General features: G+C 29.0%; 1 protein-coding gene, 1 long non-coding RNA gene and 1 pseudogene across 3 annotated transcripts; 1 reads left to right on the plus strand and 2 right to left on the minus strand.

Annotated features, from left to right (window-relative positions):
• Nucleotides 1–549: 549 nt before the first annotated feature.
• On the plus strand, nucleotides 550–3,378 carry LOC126552988 (zinc finger MYM-type protein 1-like). The gene is made up of 5 exons (XM_050208191.1): nucleotides 550–715; nucleotides 1,388–1,463; nucleotides 1,707–1,792; nucleotides 1,902–2,996; nucleotides 3,092–3,378. Exons 1-5 carry the CDS (start codon nucleotides 550–552, stop codon nucleotides 3,376–3,378), a joined length of 1,710 nt encoding a protein of 569 aa, XP_050064148.1.
• Nucleotides 3,379–11,437: 8,059 nt separating this feature from the next.
• Nucleotides 11,438–12,842, minus strand: LOC126552984 (E3 SUMO-protein ligase KIAA1586-like; annotated as a pseudogene).
• Nucleotides 12,843–17,813: 4,971 nt separating this feature from the next.
• LOC126552995 (uncharacterized) lies at nucleotides 17,814–19,542 on the minus strand. Of its 2 annotated transcripts, none has more exons than XR_007606431.1 (4): nucleotides 19,317–19,542; nucleotides 18,245–18,579; nucleotides 17,898–18,171; nucleotides 17,814–17,825 (listed from the first exon to the last, which is right to left on the minus strand). It is a non-coding gene; the product is annotated as an uncharacterized LOC126552995 (long non-coding RNA). The 2 variants fall into 2 exon arrangements; XR_007606430.1 differs by lacking the exon at nucleotides 19,317–19,542 and adding an exon at nucleotides 18,703–18,831.
• Nucleotides 19,543–23,916: the final 4,374 nt, after the last annotated feature.

Here is a 23,916-nt window from a genome sequence, read left to right on the forward strand (position 1 = left end):
CTCGTATAGTCGTTTCAAATAATAATAAAAATTAAGAACACTAAAATACATATTTAAACGTACTACATGTAAAATGTATAGCACACAGCAGACCTGCATTGTGCATATGGCATATCGTCCTGTGGTAACCTGTTTTTACTGAACTTGGAAAATATAGATGAAAATAATCAAGTTGTATCCCAACAATATAAAAACATTTAACTACGTTTATTCTATTGAAATCGAACTTAATCAAATCAGGATGTAGCAAACAATAAACATAGTTTATAAATAAAACAAATAGTTATCGGCGCACAGCAATTCAACGTAAATCCCCATATTTTACCAAAACGATTTGTGTTGTGTTCGTCACGCAGTGTATTTCTGAACGATGGTTGATGAGACGAAGAACGATTATTATTTAATATACTATTTTAGTATTTATTACGTTATATAGTGCTGTTCACGTGTAATATTTTAACTTTACAGTTATTCATTTTGCATTCATTTTCATCCACTGCCACTACTACTTTATTTTTATATTAATTATTTACATATTCCATTTTAAAAATGAATTCACTGTGTCCCAGTTGTGACAAAAAACGGGGTTCTATGAACAACACTAACTGGATTCGGCATAAGGAATCTTGTCATAAAAAGTCTAAGACTCTTAAAAAAGCTGCTTCCAGTACAATTTCAAAATATTTTAGCAAAATTGAAGTTATTGAACAACCACGTAAGTAACTATAATAGTAAAATGTAATTACAACTAAATCAAAATAACTTTTTCATTTTTAAACGGTACATATTAGCTTGGCATAGGCGAAACTACAATAAACATTTTTGTTAAGACAGGCTAAATGATAAAAATGAAAAAAAAAATTCTAATTACAACATAATATAGGGTTGGTAATTTACTTTTTTGTTTAGTATAATACAATTTTTTTATGTTAATTATTTAATTTCAAATAAAAATCATATACCTAGGTAAGGAAGCTTATATTGTAATAGATGATAATTAAATGGTACCAATTTATTCTTCAAAACATATTGGATACATTAAAAATTATTAATTATGTACTGATGAATCTATTGATGTATAATTTTTTTAAAACTTTAGCAGTAAGTTAAATCTTGAAAAATGTTGAAAATTGTATTAGGTACTTACCTACCTACTTAATTTATTTTTAAATCTGTATTTTTCTATTTTATAATATTCAACTTTTTGAAGTCTAAAAATCTGTTTTTTATTTAACTAGGTATACATTCCTAATAAATTTAAGCAATAACAATTTTACCTATTTTCAATTGGATACTAATTTATTCAATATATTTATTTTATTCTTACTCTTTGGAAAAAAAAGCTATTTTAAATGTTGTTTTAATATATATTCTTATTAATTTTTAGTTTTGGATTATACATTTAGTGATATTGAGAAACGAAGTGAGCCTAATGATCAAAATTATAGTAATTCTTATGTAAAGTAGTTCAGAATAATGGTAAGTTCCTCATTAATTCATTTTTTATGTTTATAATTTTATGGGTGAATTTAAGTAAAACCAGTTGAAAATTCATAATTAAATTAATTGTTTTTTTTTGTCTCTATTTGAACATATTATTAATAGTAACTTACATGAGATAAATGATGAAGTGGACAAAACAATATCAATTTCTAATTTGAAAAATATTGACTTACAAAACTGTTTGTTTCCAAATAATTCTTTAGTTTTGGATTTAGTGATACTGAGAAACTATGTAAGCCTATTGATCAAGATTGTAGTGATTCTTATGTAGAAGTAGTTCAGAATAATGGTAAGTTTTTCATTAATTCATTTTTTTTTTTTTTTATAATTTTACAGGTGAAATTTATTATTACTAGATTAAAATTCACAATTAAATTCATGGTTTTTTTTGTCTATAGACGAACATATTATTGATAGCAACTTGCATGAGGTGATTGATGGAGTGGACAAAACATTATCAATTTTTAATTTGAAAAATATTGATTTACAAAACTGTTTGTTTCCAAATGATCCTATTAGAATTCCATCTAAGCTCTCACATGTTTTGCTCAATTATTTTTTTGAACAAGGTGCGTGCCAACCCAGTCCTTTTGATTTACCCAGTAAAATGTTTCCAAAAACAAAAGACTCGACGGGAAAGTTACGTTCATTTCACGAATGTTACTATTTTACAAATATTCCCACTAAACCAACTCCAATTAAACGTCAGTGGCTGTCATATTCACCAACAGTAGACCAAATATTTTGTACAACTTGCAAACTATTCAGTTTAAAAAAGGGCAAGAATCGCAATTTAGTAGACCATGGATCTAACAATTGGAAACATTTAAAAAGAACTATTGAAAACCATGAATCCTCAACAGAACATTTACAAGCAGAAATAAGTTGTGGCATTTATACTAAAAATCAACGTTTGGATTTAACGCTTTTGCATTCTGCTAATCAACAAATTGCTTCAAATAGGGAATTATTGCGAGTGATCATAGATGCACTTTTATATACTGCTCGCCAAAACATAGCTCTCCGTGGACATAATGAAAAAAAATCTTCCCTTAACAGAGGAAATTTTTTAGAGCTTTTAAGTGTATTGAGTATTAACCATGCTGGTTTAAAATATCATTTAGATCAAATAAATATGTCTAATACACGCCAAAGAGTATCATTTATATCAAACAGAAGCCAAAATAAATTATTGAATATTATGTCTGAATCAATTCGTTCACAAATATTAAAAGATGTTAAGGATGCAGGAATATTTTCAGTAATCATTGATACTACCACTGATATAGCCAATTATGAACAGCTAACATTTGTTTTGAGGTATGTGAACAATAGTGGTAGTATTGAAGAACGTTTGGTAGCTTTGGAAACCACAGCTGATGGAACCGGGCAAGGGTTATTTAAAAAATGTTGCAGTATAACTGAAAAGTATAATTTAAATTGGCGTCAAAATCTATGTGCGCAGTCCTATGATGGTGCCGCATCTATGCAGGGTATATTCTGGTCTTCGGACATTAATTCAAAAAGAAAATCCCAACGCTATATATGTATGGTGCTTTGCACATCTACTGAACTTGGTGTTTTGTAGACACTTGTGATTGTTGTGAAGTAACGAAACATTTTTTTGGTGAAGTTCAAGCATTAGTTTCATTTTTTCGGGCAAGAAAAAGAACTGCCACTTTCATCGAAAGTCAACAGAAGTTATATCCAGGTGATAGAACACGCCGGCTAAAATGTTTTTCCGACACTAGGTGGACTTCACATGGAAGGGTTATAACTGTTCTTTTTGAAAGATTTGGAGCAATATTAGAAACATTAAAAAGGTTAGTAAATGACAATGATAGAGTAACTTCATCAGGTGCTAAAAGTCTTTAACTGTAATCACATTTGAGTTTATATACTTACAATGATCTTAAATAAAAATATATTTGCAATAACCACACCTTTATCCAATTACTTACAAAGTAAATCCATAGATTTTATCCAGGAATTAAATTTGGTGGATGCATCAAAAGAAAAATTAACTTCTATGCGCTGTGATGCAGAATTTGAACTAACAGTAAATAAAGCAAAACGTTTTGCTGAAAAATACAATATATCAGAGTTAAGTTTTAAAGAAACTAGATCAAGAAAAAAAAAAGATGCCTGGTGAAAATGTTTATGATGAAGTATCTGTTTCTGCATGTGATAGATATAGAACAAATACATACTTTAAAGTATTGGATCAAATAATTTCATCAATTAATTCTAGATTTAGTGGTGCCAGAGAAATACTTAAGGATTTATCTCTTTTATCTCCTGAACGACTTATGAATATGAAAAAAGACAATAAATCCATTCCAGAAGATAGTTTTCACAATATATCAAATTGGTTAAAAGATATTAACGGAAATGATTTGAAACGTGAATACATTATGTTTAGTCATAGTTTAAAAGATCTCGTTTCTGGATTAGAAACACCATTATTGTTACACAAGCCAGATGGCTCAGATGATACGTATGATACGGATTCAAGTGACAATACTAATACTGATGATGAGAACAACAGAGGTCTAGTAAATCCGGAAACCAATATAACAGTTAATACAATTTTGCATGTACTATCCAATTATTTGATGTCAGCTTTCCCAAACTTATACTTGGCCTATAAAGCACTTGGAACTATACCTGCTACTTCAGCGTCAGCAGAACGTACCTTTTCTAAGGTATTTTCTAAGCTTATAAAAAATAATTTAGATTTAACGAATTTTTATTTATAATTTAGGTGAAGTTAATCAAAACCAGATTAATCCACTATTGATCAAAAGAGACTGGAAAGTTTGATGTTAATCAGTTGTGAGAAAGACATACAAATTAACTATAATGAAGTTATTGATACATTTGGATTATCATCACAAGTTTTAAAGGATGCATTGATGTTTAAATAAATAAAATAAAATGTTTTTGACAGTTGAAGTTGTTTTAATTAGTTTAATTTTAACGAATGTTTAAAATATATTCTACAAAACTGGTTTAAATATATAGGTTTTTTAGAAGTTAATAAAATATTTAAATAATTATCATTATTAATTTATAAATAATTTAGTAAAAATAATCAAATTTTCTTAATAATATAAATATAATAAAATAATAAATAATGGATCTTGATTTATAAGTACAATAAATATTTAAAATTAAAATAAAAACTAATTGTCTGCAGTTATTAAAAATTCACTACATTTGATTATTTTAGATAATTATTTATTATTTTAATAATCCCAGTTGATTATTATTATATATATTGTATACTGAATAGCTATAAAAAATGATAGTGGAATCTGAAATACAATTTTTTTTTTTTAAATGTGTTTTCATGGAACTGTTTAGAGGCCCTTAATAAAACATATATTATTTGCAACTTTTAGTTTTTGGTGGGTGGTAGGTGTAAAAAAATTAACTTGGCCCCACATGGCTAAAGGGATTTGCACGCCACTGCCTTCGTACTTCAAATGTATACGTTTTGGCATATACTTTAAACGTGTGTTGTGGTATGACTCTAGGCGGCCCGTGTGAATAAAATGTTTAGCATGAGGCAAATCTTTCAATAAATCTTTGACAGTGAAAATTTTTTTTAACGCAAAATATGAATCACTATTTTTATGAATCCAAAGTTTATTTTTTATTTCTTTATCAGTGAGTGGATTATGCTCACATTTTTTTATCTGCCCATTATCATCATTCCACTGATGAATATTTGAAATGTAATACAAAACTGATGTAAATTGTTCAACTAATACAGTTCCATTACCATTGCACGTTTGAGCAGACCACCATTAGTGGTTTATTATACTTGTTTTCCACATAAAGGCACTATGATGATTTTTTTCTAGAGTTTTTAGTCGTTTTGTCAAACTTTTTGATAAGTGCCAAACATCAAACGCATGTTCGATGTTTGGATGATGTGTTCGAATATAACAACGAATTCCCTTATGTCGATCTGTTAAAAATACATTAATGTTACATTCGTCGTTTTTTCGTTAAGTTCTTGAAGTAGTGATTCGCAAGCTTTTTTTTCTAAGTCACCCTGAACCATTCCTTTTTGAGTAATTTTAAAATCTATTATTTTGGAGCTTCGAACATCCATGACTGAGTACGTGCAGTATTTGGCGCAAAAACCGGGGAAGTCAAATTGACCATCACCAGCTAACCAAATACTTGTACCCATTTTTAGTTCGTTTATATTATTTTGTCTGTGTTGATCCCAAATTAGTTTTACTACAGGTGCTGTATAGTTGTTAATGATTTTATCATAAACTGTTCTTGAAAAAAATGCAAGTTTTAAAGACGAACAAAATGTTTTCATTTGATTAAATAATACACCGGATAATGTTAAAGCAGCTCCCATTAAAATGTTTCCTACAAGTCGTCTATCAGATAATGGCTGAGACGTCCATTTGAAAATATGTTTATTTTCACATATCGTTTGTACGGCCAACATTGCTCCCTTGGTGTAATTATGAATATTTTCCACTTTAGCATTACAGTAATGACAACGTGTAAATAAAATTGACAAAGACTCCTAGAAAACAATGTAACATGAATCATTTTCTATTTCTTTAGATTATTTTATGACATTTTTTCCAGTTTGAATTACTTCGATGTCCTCATCATAAACTTCAAAACTTTCATCCTCCGAAGTTGAAAACTCATCAAGTGATAAATTTAATGATAAATTATGGTGACTTTTTAATACTTCACTACCTAATTCACATTGTATACCGATCTCGTTTTGTTTACGAGTCACAAATGATTCATTTGTAACCGCCACTAAATTACCGCCTTCTACTTCATCACTCGATTCACATTCACTATTTTCAAAAGATCCAAATGAGGGCTTTAACTTTTTTGGTGTACTTGTTATTATAGAAGATATAATTTGTTTTTTTTCTTTTGACATTTTTCTCTTTTCTCGTTCGGATAAATTTGAAGTAAAGGGTATATTTTGAGGAACCGTAGGAACAGCATTTGCATTAAGTTTTACTTTGACTTTTATATTTGGCATTAATTGTTGTCTAAATCTGACTGGTTATAGTCTTCAGACTTAAAATGCTTTGAACAAATTCTCGCGCCATTACCAGGGTTAAAGTTTTTTCGTTTACAATAATTGACCCAACTTCGAAACTTAGTAGGTGATTTCAATCGACATGGAAACACATGAAAATGAACTCCAGATGAAGATTGCTTTTCACTTCTTTCATTACAATTAAAAACAGAGCACAGTGTCATTTTCACAATCTAAAGTTGAAAAATTATAATACGTAAAAATCTAACTAATATAATATACAAAATAATCAGAACTTCATTATAATTAAAAATGATTATGATATGGTATCTGCTAAATAAAATAATAACCCGTAAACTGCAAAGTATGAAGGAATAAACAAATAAATAATAGTACTAAGTATACTGTACTACTGTGAAATGATACCGAATTTACAAACAGTAGGACTAAAAAAAGGAAAAAATAAAATATAATTCTACACAATATTATTTTAATATTGGTTGGTACTTACCACGATTACGAGTATATATCTGATAATAAAACAAAATAATGAGATATTGAGATTGAAAAAATGTCCAAGAGCTATGTAATACGTATGTTCATCAAAACCGATAGTAAATCGACACTCGACAGAATCACTATTATCAGTTTAGGTTTATAAATTATAAGACATAAGTAGATAGATATCACGGAGTACGGACTAAGATAATTATACAAATAGTTTTTGTTATTCTGTGCTAGGTATAAATAAAATAATAATAACAGCTGCTTGATAACCGATAATGCATCTATTTTTGTCGAATAAAAAATAATACACGATAATAATAATACACGGCCGCCGCGGTGCGCCGTCGAGTTGGATCTTATGACGTCACGCGTAATTTTTAAAACGCCTGTAACTTTAGAACGAATCATCGTAGACAATTTTTATTTAAATTTTTTATCTATGCAAGTTCGTAATAATAATAATAGACAATAAAAATAAATATGATTTTTGTGTTGTATGGTCCTTTAAAGGTCCATAAAGCAAAAAAAAAAAATTTGTGTGGTATTTAAAATTAATTTAACATACAAGACATTAGATAGGTCAACTGTAATAGGTAGGTATGAAATTAACATTGTACTTACGCTTAAATGTTTTTTTTATATTAGAGTTTTGACGTGAATTCACCTTGTAACACTTCGTACCGACCAAACTTCAGCACTTCACTTCCAGCTTCTTATAAAAAAAAAATTATCCTCAATAACTCTTAAAACTATAAAATATTTTTGATAGTTTGGCCAAGGTAAAATTGGTTTTTCGGAATCTGTAACCTGATCAACTTGATCTACTTCGGTTGGAGAATCACAATCACTCATTGTATTACAATTTAAAAAAATGTAAATAATGAAAACAAGAGTATACGATTTATGCAATAAAATTATTAACGATCAGTAGGTACATCATGCAGACAACAGAGAATACGATACAAATTATACGAACCCAAGTAATAAATATTACAATAGTGTAAAACAGCGTCGGGTTTCACGTGCAATGTTGTAAAAGTGTATAGCTGATTGTGCGCTAATGATCAATTGGAAATTTGTTATTCGTAGTCGTACACACAATAATAATATTATTTGCTAATGAAATTATGAAAATAAGATAATAGTGATAATATCATGTTCCGCATATTATTATGGTGCTATATAACGATAAATATAATAAATTGACAACCATTTTCTCAGTAATTAGGAATAGTACTAATAACTAATAATATTTTTGTATAGCAGAATCAGTCAATATCAATGTGTATGTTATGGAATATTATATTTATAGCTTATAATTAAAAGTACGTCGTATCCGCATAACATATTATTTTGTCTCCGTACACACCGTACGTGTACGACGTACGAGATACCTAATGTTCGTGTTATATTTCGCTATAATAATATAATATTATATTGGTAGGTACCGAGAACGTACTGTTGCGATCGTCGTCAAGTGTAGACGATAAACAGACGGTTTCTCGGAGTAAAAAATATTTAGCTAAGCTATTAATAGACGAAAACTAAAACCGATATAGAATTACCATAGATGATAAATATATATAATATTATTATAACATTATTATTATTGGACAATGAATAAAGAATCGAAGGAATAAAAAAAATATTCAATAAAATAGTATTCAATAGTAAAAAAAAGTATTTTAAAAAGTATTCAATACGGAAAAAAGTATTTGAATACTTTTACTCAAATACTTTAGAACACTGTCAGATGGCAAATATTATATTATAAAAACGATGAGCGACGGTTGTCGAATGTCGAAAGACTGATAATTGTCTATATTACTACGTATAACACCAATTACGTACCTACCAATTTGCATTTATCTTAATTAGGACCGATAAAACTAGCGTACCTACTACGGTAACGGAATCGTCACTTTTCTTATAGAAGTATAACTGTATATCTAATGTTTAGTATGACAATATTCCTTATTGTATATAATCTACGAGGTGATAACTAGGGTACGGATGTTGTAGTATTAAAAGTATAGTAAAATTGATTGCAGCATTGCACTATAAATTACCAAAAATTGCAATTAAAATATTAAAAATTGTACTAAAAATAACAATAGAAAAAAATAGGTACAAAAGCAACTGTTGCCATTTCCAGCTCTGTAGCCTGTTGGATGTTTTTTTTCCTTGTTCGTCCTCTTGTTCAAGTATTCCTCCAATAGTACCTTTCACGAAACTATCGACTCCGCAGTGGCGCTTCCGGTAGCAGATTTTCGTAAAGGGTCCCTAACGTGTGGAACTAAAAAAAAAAATAGCCTAATTGCTGCGCATTGTGTACAAGTTTGAGATACCGCGGAAAAACAAAATTTCGCCACCGGAAGCGTCACTGCGGAGTCGCTAGTTTCGTGAAACGCACTGAAGTTCTTTTAATGATGCGTCTATTGTAATATAAATTGGTTTTCCTCAATGATTGATTTGGAAAAAAAGGGAAAAGGGGGACTCGGCATATGTTTGATGAACGAGCGTTCCACATAAAATTAACTGTCACATTATCGTGGGGGACAAAGCACCTCACACCCCCATTTAGTCACCTATATTCCCAAAAAATCATTAAATGTATTACACAAAACTATTTTAAAAGAAAAAACACTTGTTTATAACTTATTTTTTTTTTAAAACATTAAATGTTAAATTATTAATTAATTATTTTACAAAAAAAAAAAAAAATTAAACTACGTATTAAATAAGGCCCAATAAATGTTCATATGAACTATTTTCATTTTTAAAAAATCGTTTAGGAAAGTTTACTTCATCTGAATTTCTTTTGTCACTTTTATCTCAACGTATTTATCTGGTTTGAACAACTGAATGGAAGGTTCGATACAATTAAGGAACTCCAATGAAGATACATGCCCTGTAGTCAAAGCATTTCTTTTTGATGTAACTATATTGTTCATTGCACTGAATGATCTCTCAAATTCAGAGGAAGAAATTGCAATTGTTCTGACTGCTGTCAAAAGAGAATGTAGATAGCTTATTTGTGAAAAATCTTCTGTATCTTTAAACTCGTGGAATTCTTGGATCGTAGTTTTTTCATTTAAATGAAACCTTGCAACTAATCTTCTAACGCAGTCATCTACATACAGAATATCAACATTATCAGGCCAGTAATTAGAATTTAACACATCCAAATCTTTTAAAGGTTCATCAAATTCATTTTTAAAGTCATTTTTTTTTAGACACAGGAGTTGCTAGAGTAGTAAATAGCCTAGAACGCAAGTTATTAGCTAAACTCATAAAAAACTGACCATGTTTTATTTTAGGAATTGATTTGTTTCTGATTAATTGTGCATTTTTTAACATAAAATGTGTGTCCTTGCATCCATAGCTTCTTGTGTTTGTGGTCCACATACATAGGACATCAAATCAAATATTCTAATAGTACGTTCTATACCTCTTTTTGCAGTTGAAAGTGATAAACTTCTTTCTTGCAACAGTAACGATAAGTCTGCAAGTTCAGAAAGCCCTTCGTACATAATTCCTGAAATAAAAAGAAAGTTGATTAAAAATGTAATGTAAAAACAAAATATACTTAATTTACCTAGATTCGTAACAAATTCTACTGATGTTAGAATACATTTTAGGCCTACATATTTAGATCTTTCTTTTGAGTCTCTTTCTATATCATTAGCTGTTTTGGAAAAATGATCAAATAGTGGTACATAATTATTCCAAACTGCTTTTAATGTTTTTTCGCTAGAAGCAACCCATCTAATTGTGAAGATTTTATCAAAATTAGTGTATCAGATGCTGCTAATTCTAGTCGATGGTTACAGCAATGCCAAATTAAAATATTAGGATACATGCTTTGTAGCTGAACACCGACACCGGACAATCTACCCAACATATTTGAAGCACTGTCGCTCACAAAAGCTATCAAATTTTCTTTTAAAAAATTGTCCGTTAACCCATGTGCATAAAGATCAGTTAAAATAGCAGTTTTTATAGAATTAGCAGATGTATTTTGAACTTCAATTATATTTAAAAAGTATGTAATTACATCATTGTTATTGGATACAGCGGATCTCAAACAAATAACCAACATACTTATTTGGCTTAACGTTATAGACTAGTCAACAATGATACATACCTATTTTTCTTTTGTCATGCAACATATCAAGATATAGTTTCTTACTTATTTCAAATGTTATATGATCAATTATATTGCTACATGCTTTATTTGTCTGAATAATTCTCCCCATATCCAATCCATTAATTATTTGAAGATCTACTAATTTTGGCATGTCTGTGTAAGGTCTTTGATTCTTTGTTATGCTGTATGCTGTTCTGAATATTATTTTTATATTTTTAATGTCAATATATGAATTTTTAATACTTGTGCCGGCATAATTTCCAACTTTTGTTTTTCAATTATATGTTCTGTGTGTAAATGGCTTATAGAAGATTTATGTTTTGAAATTTTTTTTCTTAAATTTGTTTGCTGTTTCTTAAAATCATCTCCAACTGGACATATTTCTCCATTCATCCATTCATGTGAACCATGAGTGCCTTGGAGTTTTGTTAAATTAAAATTGGCTTTAGAACATATTTTGCAACCAATTGTTTTATAATTAAAAAAAATCCATGGGTATTCTTCTGTAAAATACTTCACTTGATTATCGTCCCAACAATCTGGAGGTTCTGTATTTGGTACAGTATTTTCTGATGCTTCAGTTTCACTTTCTGTAGTAATATTGCCCTAAAAATTTAAAAAAAAACATTTAAGCAAAGTTTATAAAATATATATATTAGTAAAATGCACTATAATTATTTACTGAATGATAAACTAGATAAGAATTTAAAACATTATATATTTATGACTGAAAAGTGATACTAACATAATGATATAGAAATATATACCCATAAGTATTTTCTTTTAAAAACTATTTATATTTATTTTATGACCATTTTAATATAAAATAAAATAAAAGTGTGTGAATATTTTTATTTATTTTAATATTAGTGCAATAAGACATTTTAACAAACAAGCAAATTATTTAGTCTGATTTATAAAAGCATACATTTTCAAAAAACAATGCCTAATATAAAATATATTCTGCATGCAATTAAAAGCTGTGAAATAATTTTCACAAGAAACAATCAAGCAGAACAATTTAAAATGAATCCATACACAAACTCTTAATAAATTTAAAAATGTATATAAATCCAAAAGCAAAATTATTAGTATTGACTATTGGCTATAAATGTTCAACAGTATAATTATTATATTTTATACTATTAAAAACTTATTAAATAAGTAGGCGGAATAGTATAAAATGTTTAATAATAACAAAATATTCTTTTAACAATTACCCACTGTTTAAGAATTTATCATTTGCAGATTAACTATTATGAAAAATAATTTTAAGACTTTTATGATGATTTAATTATGTAAAGTTCTTTTTTAACACTGTTTGTGGCAAGTCATATGCATAACAATCTCTTATACAGAACACGGACTGTGTAATGGTTGTAGAATCAATTTTGCTATTTGAAATAATTAAACATTAATTATACACTTGTAAAATCTAACTGTAATTATACACCTGTCTTTGGATTAAATTAAATAAATAAAATTATTATTATTAATTTTAACCAAAGACCAAAACATTAAACACTTCTAATACCTACATAGATATGATTGATATGAGAAATAATTTATTTTATAACATAAATTATTACATTAAAATATTTGATATTACTTATTACTTACCAGTGGCAGTGCAATATTCATTGATACGCTTTCAATATTTATTTCTGTATCCACAGAGGTCTCCTACAAAACAAGAACACTAAACAAGTCTATCAAGTTGATAATTGTATTAAAATAAGGCAATTAATAAATGTAATAAAATTCAATAGGTACAAAATAATAAGATTAAACTCAAATAATAAATCCCTACCTAAAGGTTAAAAATTATAAATCATTTTATCATACCTCATTGTTATTGTTGGTTTTAATTTCTTTTTGAAGTAAGAAAGTACAGTATTTTTCCTTTTTGATTCAATTTCTGGTAGGTAATCTGGTACGAATTTTTGATGACAAGTTAAAATATATTATTAAAACTTTAAAATTACACAGGTTATATCTAATTAATATACTTCATAAAATAGATTTAACCTAATTATTATGAGTTAATAAACAATTTAAGGCTTTTCAATTTTCACACAATAATCTTGAGTAATGAGTACAGTGACAATTGATTTTTCAACAGCCGGCAATTAACGTTGTCATAGATAGTAGAAGAACGTCTTATGAACGTCATTTTCGCCATAGAGTAATTACTCTATGGATTTTCACAAGCTCAAGAACCATAGAATTAATAATTATCCTCTTTGGTAATTGAAGATAAAAGACTTAATCTATAAAATGTATCTATGGCATAATCAAAGATATATGCTTATATTAATGTGGGCATAATACAATTTCTTATTTTATATTACAATTTACCAATCAATTTTTTTTTTTTTTAATATTCGATTCAAATAATATTATGACTATAGGTTATAGGTATATTTTGCACCAGAAATACTGATGATTTACAAATTCACTTTAGTAGTATAGTAAATGTTACGTTCCCAGCGTTCCGTTTCAAATAAATAGAAGGGTTATATGAATCATATCCATGTCTCTGGCAAATAAGATCTAAGTACCACCATGGCCGCCAACAGAGGGAAGCAGCTTACAAAGTATTAGTAGAAAAATTAAAAGAATTTGAATCAGAAGCAAACAAGGATTTAGTGGTAAAGAAAATCAACAATTTAAGAAGCAGCGTCCGAAAAGAAAAAATATGAATCTTCTCTCAAGTCAGGAGCTTCTGCTGACGATGTTTATCGGCCTAAATTGTGATATTATGATATGGTGAGCTTTTTAAGCGACTAAGATACGCCTCGAGAGTCAACATCAAATTTGGACATACAAGATGAAAGCATATCTGTTGCGCCGGAATAGTTCTTACATGTTTTTTAGCAGTGGACTACTCCGACTCGCGTCGATTTCGGGAAGGGTGACCTTTATGTGTAATTCATAATAATAAACAGTATGTTATGGAGGCGCTTAGCGCACAATACATATAATGTTCGACTAAAAGAAAAAAATACAATAATAGTGTGTAGACATTCAAATAATTGTATGGGCGCCCAAATAATGGTAGGAACATTAAAAAATTATTCACTAAATAAAAGCTACGAATTAGCATACAGACAATAATACAATATCATAATGCGATCGACAGATCAATATGTGAATAGTATCAATGACAACAATGATAATAATAATAATAATACAAGTGATAATGAAGGAAAAAAAGAAATGATAATGGCAATGATAAAAAATGAATAATTCTGATAATATCACCTGGTGCACTGAACTCTATACATGGAAGGCGCATAGAATCTTAAAATGTGTCCCCCATATGGACAGCGCCATATTGATTCCGTTTTCATGGAATAATCAACAATTCATGGAAACATTTTACCGCTATTTTTTAAATTATGTTTTTAGATGATCATATAGATACCATAGAAAGGTCTTTAAAAGAAAATTCATAAACTGAACTGTAGATATATTTTTTTTATATGAATAAAGCGTCCTATTCAGAACACTTACGATATGTTGCAGTTTGATAAAAAATAGAAGACTTTAATAATTAAGATACAATTATCGACGAAAATTAATAAATAATGTAACTAATTTAAATTATTAATTGTAATAATAAATGTTCAAATTCGTTTAAATAATAAATGTAATAATTCAAAAAAAGAAACTGTTTTTTTTTTCTTTTGCCTTACTAGGTAATCGTCATGAGTTTTAACCAACCCACAAGCGCGTTTAATATAATTCCAATAACATTGCCTTTGAAATCGGTACATCTACTAATTTACTATGTCTAGGAGGGTCTCCCTAGCTGGCAGATAGCTGAAAATTTTATTTTTGGGATTACAATTCAATTTCAATTATAATACAATTAGGCCAGTTATCATTGCAATTATAATACTATTAGGCTGGCTACGTTTGATAACATTCTATAAAAAGTTCCTACTATAGGTAGGTACTCTAGAAATATAATGACATTTTCATTTTACTTATGAAGGTGTATACGTACCACCTTAAGTGTTTTATTTAATTATATCCAAATATTCTTTATAAGCATAAATTAAAAGCCCAAGGCTTTATAAATTATTAAACTTTATTAAGAATAAGATTTTAAACTCTGTTTAATATGGTGCGAAAGTGCTGTGTTCCAAATTGTGAGTTGAAAAATGTCAAAGGACTCAGCATGTTCAAGTAAAATACAATATTTATGTTTATAATGTTTGACAAATAATTGATGAATTTTATTATTTAATTTAATAATAACAATAATAAAAAACATTTAATAAATTAAATAACAATTAAAATGTATTTAAGAGGCATTAATACCAAATATGATATGATCAATTGACAATTAAAAAACCCAAATGTACAAAATGCATATACTATTTAAATTTTTTTAGTCCAATAATAAATATTAAAAATAAAATCATACAATTTTAAATGTGTAAAATATATTTAGAATTCCTTTTGGTGATATGAAAAGAGCAGAGCAATGGATAAGTGCTATAGGTTTATTAAATATAGAACCAGGCAAAAATTACTTTGTATGTCAGCACCACTTTTTAAACAATGACTTTAATCAAGAGGGTGTTGATGTTAATGTTAAAAGGCTAAAGATAAACGCTGTGCCTAGTCTGCTTTTGCCGGTAGGATATTTAGCAAAATATAATTAAATACAAAAATGTTGATATAATTTAAATAATTATTTACTTTAAGGAAATTATTTTAATGGATGTTGTTAATGTTAATGAATGTTTCATTAACCAACCAAGTACATCAGAAGAATCTTTTGTAAAGTCTTTAAATTCTCAGGTAAGAAAATTAGTGCTGTAATATTTTTACATTTTCTTATTTTGATAACTTTTTAAGGAGAGTAATATGATGGAATCTACTGTAAACAAAAGTGTTAAATTAGGAAATACACCAACAAAAACTATAGGTTTATCACTTGATTCAGAGGTAAATTAGTTTGATGTTTTTGTTTGGTTATTCTTTTCAACATTTTTTCAAATATTTTTTAGGAATTCAATATAGATAATGATTTATGTCATATTGTTGAAACACCTGTTCAATTAGAATACTCTTCATCAAGATTTTCTCAAGTAAATTTTATAACCATAACTTTTTTTCTTTAGTTACCAATTGATAACAATTTTTCTGCCTTAAAATTTTAAATAGTAATAGTAATTCACATAATAAATATTACTAAAAACAATTTGTAGTTTTAAATTATGTGAAATAGTAAGTCAACTGATGACAAAAACATTCTAGAACTTTAAAACTAATTTAAAATTGTATTTTTTTTTAAAAAAATTAAGTATACGAAAAATCAAAAGAAATGTGATAGCTGTCTTAGAAAGAAAAGCCTGATTGAAGCGAAGCAATATTATGCAAATAAATTAGTAGAAATTGAAGAACAAATAAATAAGTTTCCCTCGTTTTGTCCGTGTGTAAATACTAATAATACCTCACAATCAATTACACCTGATGCGTCAATCAATGTAAAAGTTATTAGTAAGTTACAAATAAAAAATGTACTTGTTTTTTGAATAAAACTCAATTTAATTATATTTATCTTATAGCTTCATCTAATACATATATAAATGAATTAACACCCAAGTCAAATGCTCGGCGTGCCCTATTTTTGGACCATTGTTATGAAACATCTCCAACAACATTAAAGAAAAAAACATATTACCACTCAAAATCGACACATATTTCAAATTAAGGCTAAAACAACATTAAAACGATGTAAACGCCAGAGACTTCAAATTAAAAGAATTAAATTATTGCTCAGGGAACTTAAAAAAAAATGTAATCTCCACGAAAAAGTTTCGTCATATATTGAGGATACTTTCCCAACAGCTATGACTGAAATGTTTAGTCGCTTTAAAACAAGAAAGCAAAAGAGTTTTTCACCAGCATTAAGAGCTTTTGCACTAACTCTTAATTTTTACTCGCCTAAGGCATATGATTTTGTGAGAACTGAATTTGGTTCAAGTCTACCTCATAGAACAACATTGAGATCATGGTATCATGAAGTAAAAGTTGATGAGGGATTTACTACTGAATCATTTATAGCGCTCCAAACAAAATATGAAGAGTATAAACGTAATGGTAAACGGTTATTTTGTTCTTTAATGTTAGATGAGATGCATATTAAGAAACAGGTAGAGTGGGATGGTAAACATTTTCATGGTTTAAGTAGTATTGGTAAAGATTTGACAACAAATGACCCTAAATTAATGGCTGCAACACAAGTCTTAGTAATCTTGGTGGTTGCCATAGATTCAAATTGGAAAGTTCCAGTGGCTTACTTCTTTCACAAAGGTCTGAATGGACAAGACAAAACCAATATTGTGATAGAAACTTTAAACAGACTTTCTGAAATTGGTATGAATAAATAAATTATTATTCTGAAATACATAATGTAAAATACTTTTTATTTTCTATAGATATTGAAGTACCTTCTTTGACATTTGATGGACCAGCTACCCATTTCACAATGGCTAATATTTTGGGAGCAGATTTGTCATCACAACATTTAAAAACACATTTTCCACATCCAAGTGATCCTTCTAAGGTCATTCATTGTTTAATAGATCCTTGCATGCACTTAAACTAGTGAGAAATTCGTGGAGTTCAATGAGAGTAATTTATAATTGTAAAAATGAAAAAATAGATTGGTCTTACATTGAAAAGCTTGTAATGCTTCAAGAATCAGAAGGGCTTCATGCAGGTAACAAACTAAAAAAAAGGCATTTGGAATGGAAGCAGTCTCCTATGAAGGTAAATATTGCTGCACAGACTTTGAGTTCCAGTGTAGCAGATGCTATAGATTTTTGTAGAAACTTAAAAATCAATGGGTTTGAAAACAGTGAAGCAACAACTGAATTCATACGATTTGTAGATAAGTGGTTTGACATACTCAACTCAAGAAATCCCTATGGCCATGGATCCAAAAGCCCTATGAAATTATTAAATTATCAAGACATAAAAGTATTTTTAGATAATATTATAGCATATATATCGACACTTACATGGGGTCATGGACAGGGATTGATGATTGAACATCCTAAAAAAACTGGATTTTTGGGCATTATTATATCATCCATGAGTGTTAAACAAATATTTGAAGATGTTATAGTTCAAAATCCTGAGCAGTTCAAATATTTGTTAACATATAAATTGTCTCAGGATCACTTGGAATTGTTTTTCAATGCAATAAGGGCTCGTGGAGGTTGGTGTGTCAATCCAACAGCAAATCATTTCAGTGATGCTTACAAAAAATTGGTTATGCATCACAGAATAAAATCATCTGGTGGAAATGTCAAAGCATTGGACCAAACTTCAATACTACATGCAACACGAACACCTGTAATCAAATATCATGATACAATGCCAAACAACGATACACTATCAATCTCAAATAGTAGAAGATTTGAGGAAAATGAAGAGTGCTATAACAATGATATGGATGATATTTTGAGTTTATTACCTAATTTTGATATCGACAGAGAAAAAGAACTGCAAAAAGATTTGTTAGACATTGGGTTGGAAATGCCACCAAATTATTTTGTTCTTTCAGAATTTTCTGAAAATGCAATTGCTTTAACTGCAGGATATGTTGTTCTAATGGTAATTCTTTATTTTTTTGGTATTTTAAAATTACTAAAACAATTCAAATTATATCATTTTAGGTGAGGAAGCGAATCAAGTGCCATGAATGTATGGCAGCACTATATAAAGGTAACATACAAGACAACCGCATTAATTTAATTGTACAGAAAAATCGCGGAGGTTTAATAACACCAGCTAGTGATGTCATTACTATTTGTCAAATGACAGAACTGCTATACCGTCGATTGAAATGTGACATATTGCAATTTAGTCAACACAATTTTGCACAAAATATAGCCATAGCAGTATTCAGTCGTCTAATTGATAAACACTTGTTTAAAAATCTTGATTTTCATACTTTTGATTCTGAAGAAAATCACATTACAATATTAATAAAACAATATCACTATGCTTTATCAGAATCAGAAACTTTCATGAAGTTAAACAAATAAATCATGAAATGATCGGTAAAAATAAGCGAAAAGTACTTACACGTCTGGCTATATTCCAAAATGTTTAAAGTAAGTAAATGAATATGACTAATGAGTATAGCGAACGATGTTAATACGTTTTATTCTTCAATGTTCAGTCTTTTAGGTTTTAGGCTAGGTTCACATGGACGCACGTACACGCCAGTCTACGAGCGAAAGCAGAATCTTGCGTAGTTGCGTCGTTATTGCGATCGACACACGTGTAGGCGCGGTATGCGCACCATGTGAATCATAGACAAGTATAAATGATGTGAATAATGTATTAGAAACCCGTAATTCGTATAATATCTTAATACGCGCGATTAATCGACGCGTGTTCATATGAACCTAGCCTCAACTTAACTTTATAATCGTTCTAATTTCATATATCATGATTTGTTCTACAGGTGACCATCTGATACAAGAGAGACTGAACACCTGAAAAAACCTAAGAAAAAACACTAAATACTATACAGTAATACAGTATACACTGACAAAATACACACGATATGAAAATAAAATAAATAATAATGTACAAAACTACAAAATAATTAAAATTCAAAATTTCAAAACTGTATGTTCTATTATCATTATAATATTATTGGTTTTTATCTTATCAGTTATCAATAATATTATTATAACCATAAATAATTTGATTTATTCTCATAGATAATAAAGATATCTTTATTATCTATGTTTATTCTCCATGTTTTCCATGGAGTAAAATATTAACGGAATCAAAATGGCTGCCTTTGTTATGGGGACACTTCTTAATCATTGAATTATATGCAATGCGCCTTCCATGTATAGAGTTCAGTGACCCGGTGTGACTCTGATTCGGTGCTGCCAACTGAACGACCCCACTGCTTGGCGTACGTAACACAGACGACGACGGACTTCCCGATGCGGATTCCTGCGTTGGCAATTCAAAACCCATATAGTGTAACGGCGACACCAAAAGATACGACGACCAATTGCTCACGGAGTAGAAGTAGACTCACAATAAAATAGAATAGGATAAAATCACTCGAGGTCGAAACGAATGGACCGGACTCGCATATAAATATAGAACGGCATAAAGCCGCGTAATTAACTATGCACATGCGTAGCGAGGCGATGACAATGAACGGGAATTTGACGGAATGCCGAAACGGCCGGCACGATGACCCCTATACGTATGGTCAACAGTGACACAAACGAAGAAAAAACTGGACGAACGCGGTCGGCAATTTTACGTAAAAACAGCCTAATCGGCGGATGCGAGCGAACTGGTAAGCCGGTCGAGAGTGTCGAGCCCAGGCGATTAGCATCGCCGCAATCGCAAAATCGCGATATGACGACGACAAGAGACAAAGTTCATCTTTATTCGGCTTTATCTTAATGAGCCGAATTGGGTGAACGCAGATACGTGGGCTTGTAAAGTGCGGTTCAAACAATATCTGAGGTTGGTAAAATTAAGGTTCTAAAATTTTCTGAAATATAATTTTTTTAAATATTTAATTTTGATAAAAAAAAATATATATATATAAGATAGATTAAAAGATATAAGAGATTATACAATATATTAAATATTTATAAATATATAAAATATAATAATATAATATAATATGTTTATAAATATAAATAAAAAGACAATAAATTACACGATGCACTTATTTTGCCATAGTACGGTGCCTTCATTACAGAAATAATTCATAAAATCTTCTCGTACTTGTTTTGCCGTATTTGCAATATTCCCTGAGTTACGACGATCTAAACTATGCATATTACTATTTTCATCCGTTGTATCCGTTGTATTTCGTTGTATCCGAGTGTAGTTATACTCCTATTTGCTATGTCTAGGCGCGTATGAAGTAGCAGAATTTACAATGAAACATTTATGTAATGCACATGATGCCATTACATTTTTTTGTGATTTTTTTTTGGTTCAATATTAATTTGAGTGTGGAATACACGAAATCGATTTGCCAATATTCCGAACACATTTTCCATGATGCGTCGAGCGCGACTCGACCTGTAATTGAATATTTTTTTTTTCATAACAATCCAATTGTGATTATCGAAACGGTTTAAACATATCAGTTCGTAACGGAAACGCATCATCGCAAACGAAAACATATAATGGAATTTGTTTGGAATTTCCCTCAATGTTGTCTGCGCAAAGAATGTTTAATTCTTCATTTACTAGTTTTTCGAAAAACGTTGTATTATGAATAACACCCCCATCAGATCGTTTGCCATTTGTTCCAAAATTTACCAATATACATTGATAGTTTGCATTCACTAAACCTAAGAGAACCATACAATAGAAAGGCCACCTTTGTAATTTTGTAAGATTTTGCTATGAGATTGAGGGAATTGGAAAAAAGGCAGCGAATCATTGCTAAAAAGTTGATTAATGATATCCTTTTTGAGGCTGAAATGGGTAGCTTGACATTAAACCATAAGTTCACAACAGCAGCAGAAACTACATCAAGCTTTTACTCGCGAAATCATAGTTCATACTTTAATTTTAGTGCAAATTCCAATTTAAGTTCAAATTTTAATTTTAGTGCAAATTCCAATTTAAGTTCAAATTTCAGTTTTTCTGAAACCACTGTCTATATTTATCAAGAAAATGATCATTTTGCTGGCCACACAACTAATCAACAACAAACTCAACCAGAAAATGCTGCTAATTATATAACTAATTTTATAAACTCTCTTGAAAACTAAACTATGTATCTACATAATATAGATTTAAATAAATATTAATTACATATTGTATAATTCATATGACTTTAAATCAAATAAAAAAAAGCATAATATATTCATTACAATATTTTGTGTACTTACCTTTAAATATTCCCTTCGTAGTACTTGGTACAAAGCATCACAGGTCTCTGGAATAATTATTCTAAGTGCTTGAGATGAAATGACTGAAGTATATTTTAAGTCTTCGTATGTCCTTCCAGTTGCGAGGAATCTTAAGTTAACTGCTAACCTCTGTTGTATTATATGTATGAATATTTTATAAGAGATGTTAGTACGTAAGAAATAAGTTAAGAAAAACTATAGATAATAAGTAAAACAGCAAAATTCAATAAGTTCAGCAATACTTAATTATTCACACAAATAGGTTAAAATAACAATTGTGCAATTCAGTGTCAATAAACTTTATATTACAGTTAGCATAGTAAGCAAGATATAATAATAAGAAATGTAAATAAATTTGTTTAATAATTTATTAATCGGGTTAAAATAACAATTACATAATAATCATAGTGTCATAATGTCTATAAACTGTAAATTTAACGTAGTAATAGCAAAATGTAGAACAATCGATAGTAATTCGATTGTAAGTGTAATATATAAGAGAGATGGCTAAGACAGCAAAGGGGGTCAGTAGTGGTAATCGTGTGACTCGATTATCACTAGACGTCATATGTGAATAAAGTTCTTCTTTTGCGTTATTTTGTGTTTAACTTTATTTTGGTATACGTCCGAGTAATCGGCGTATACGACAAAGTGTGGGAGCCTTTATTATTAGCCTTTATTTATTAACTCGTGGCTCGTTAATCTACGGCTTTCTTTTGTGTGTGTGTGTGTGTGTGTGTGTGTGTGTGTGTTTTGATTATACACGATTTTTTTCGAGTGATCGGTGTGTGTGTTGAGTATTAAGTACACGCGAAATTTCTTTTGGATTTCTACAGTTGTGTGCGTTGAGTACACGGGGTTTTTTTTCAGTTGTGTGTGTGTGTGTGTTATAGATACACAATTTTTCGAGAGACCTAGAGTGTGTGCATGTGTGTAGTAAGTACACGCGAATTTTTTTTTGGGGATTTAACAATGTCAGATTTCTACGGAGCTTGGATTCTATGTAAAATTGAAACTGAATCAATAAATAGTTCATTTTCCAAAGTAATACTAGAGTGTTTGAAAAACAGAGAGAAATATATTATGAAAAATAAAGTTTTATTATCAGCAATCTTTCTGGATCCTCGTTATAAAATAATACTCACCGACGACCAATGTAAAGATGCTATTAACCATTTGATTGCAATTTGGCTCCATTTAAAAAAAATAAATGAAAAGAGTATTGATTTAACTAGTATAAATATAATAAATCAAGAAGCTGATAATGAATTTTCTTAAAAAAAAAGAAGTTAACATTGAAAATTCAAATTTATCCAACAGTTCTCAAACATCAGTAGTTCGTACTAAAATTGAAACAATTTTAAAAACTTATTATATCAATCAAAGCAGATTGAATCACAGAATCAATATTTTAAAGTTTTGGAATTCAATGGAGACAACATACCCAGAAATTCATACATTGGCCAAAATAATATTTGCTGTTCCGTCAACACAAGTTAGCGTTGAGCGTTTATTTTCGGGATTAAAATTTATTTTGTCCCCGTATAGAAGCAACATCAATTCTAGAAATTTAGAAGATCAGTTGTTAGTGCGTACCAACAGGTTATTTGAAAAAAAAAATTGTAAAATCAAGTAAATATTTATCATTTTAATAATTAGAAAAGTTTTAAAATTAATTTGTGTATATTATCATTAAATATTAAATTATAAGTATACATCCCAACTATCATTGATAATAAAAATTTATTTATAATCAATGCAACTAC

This window comes from Aphis gossypii, unplaced genomic scaffold, assembly GCF_020184175.1.
Source record: "Aphis gossypii isolate Hap1 unplaced genomic scaffold, ASM2018417v2 Contig00036, whole genome shotgun sequence".
In the NCBI taxonomy this organism is placed as follows: Eukaryota; Metazoa; Arthropoda; class Insecta; order Hemiptera; family Aphididae; genus Aphis; species Aphis gossypii.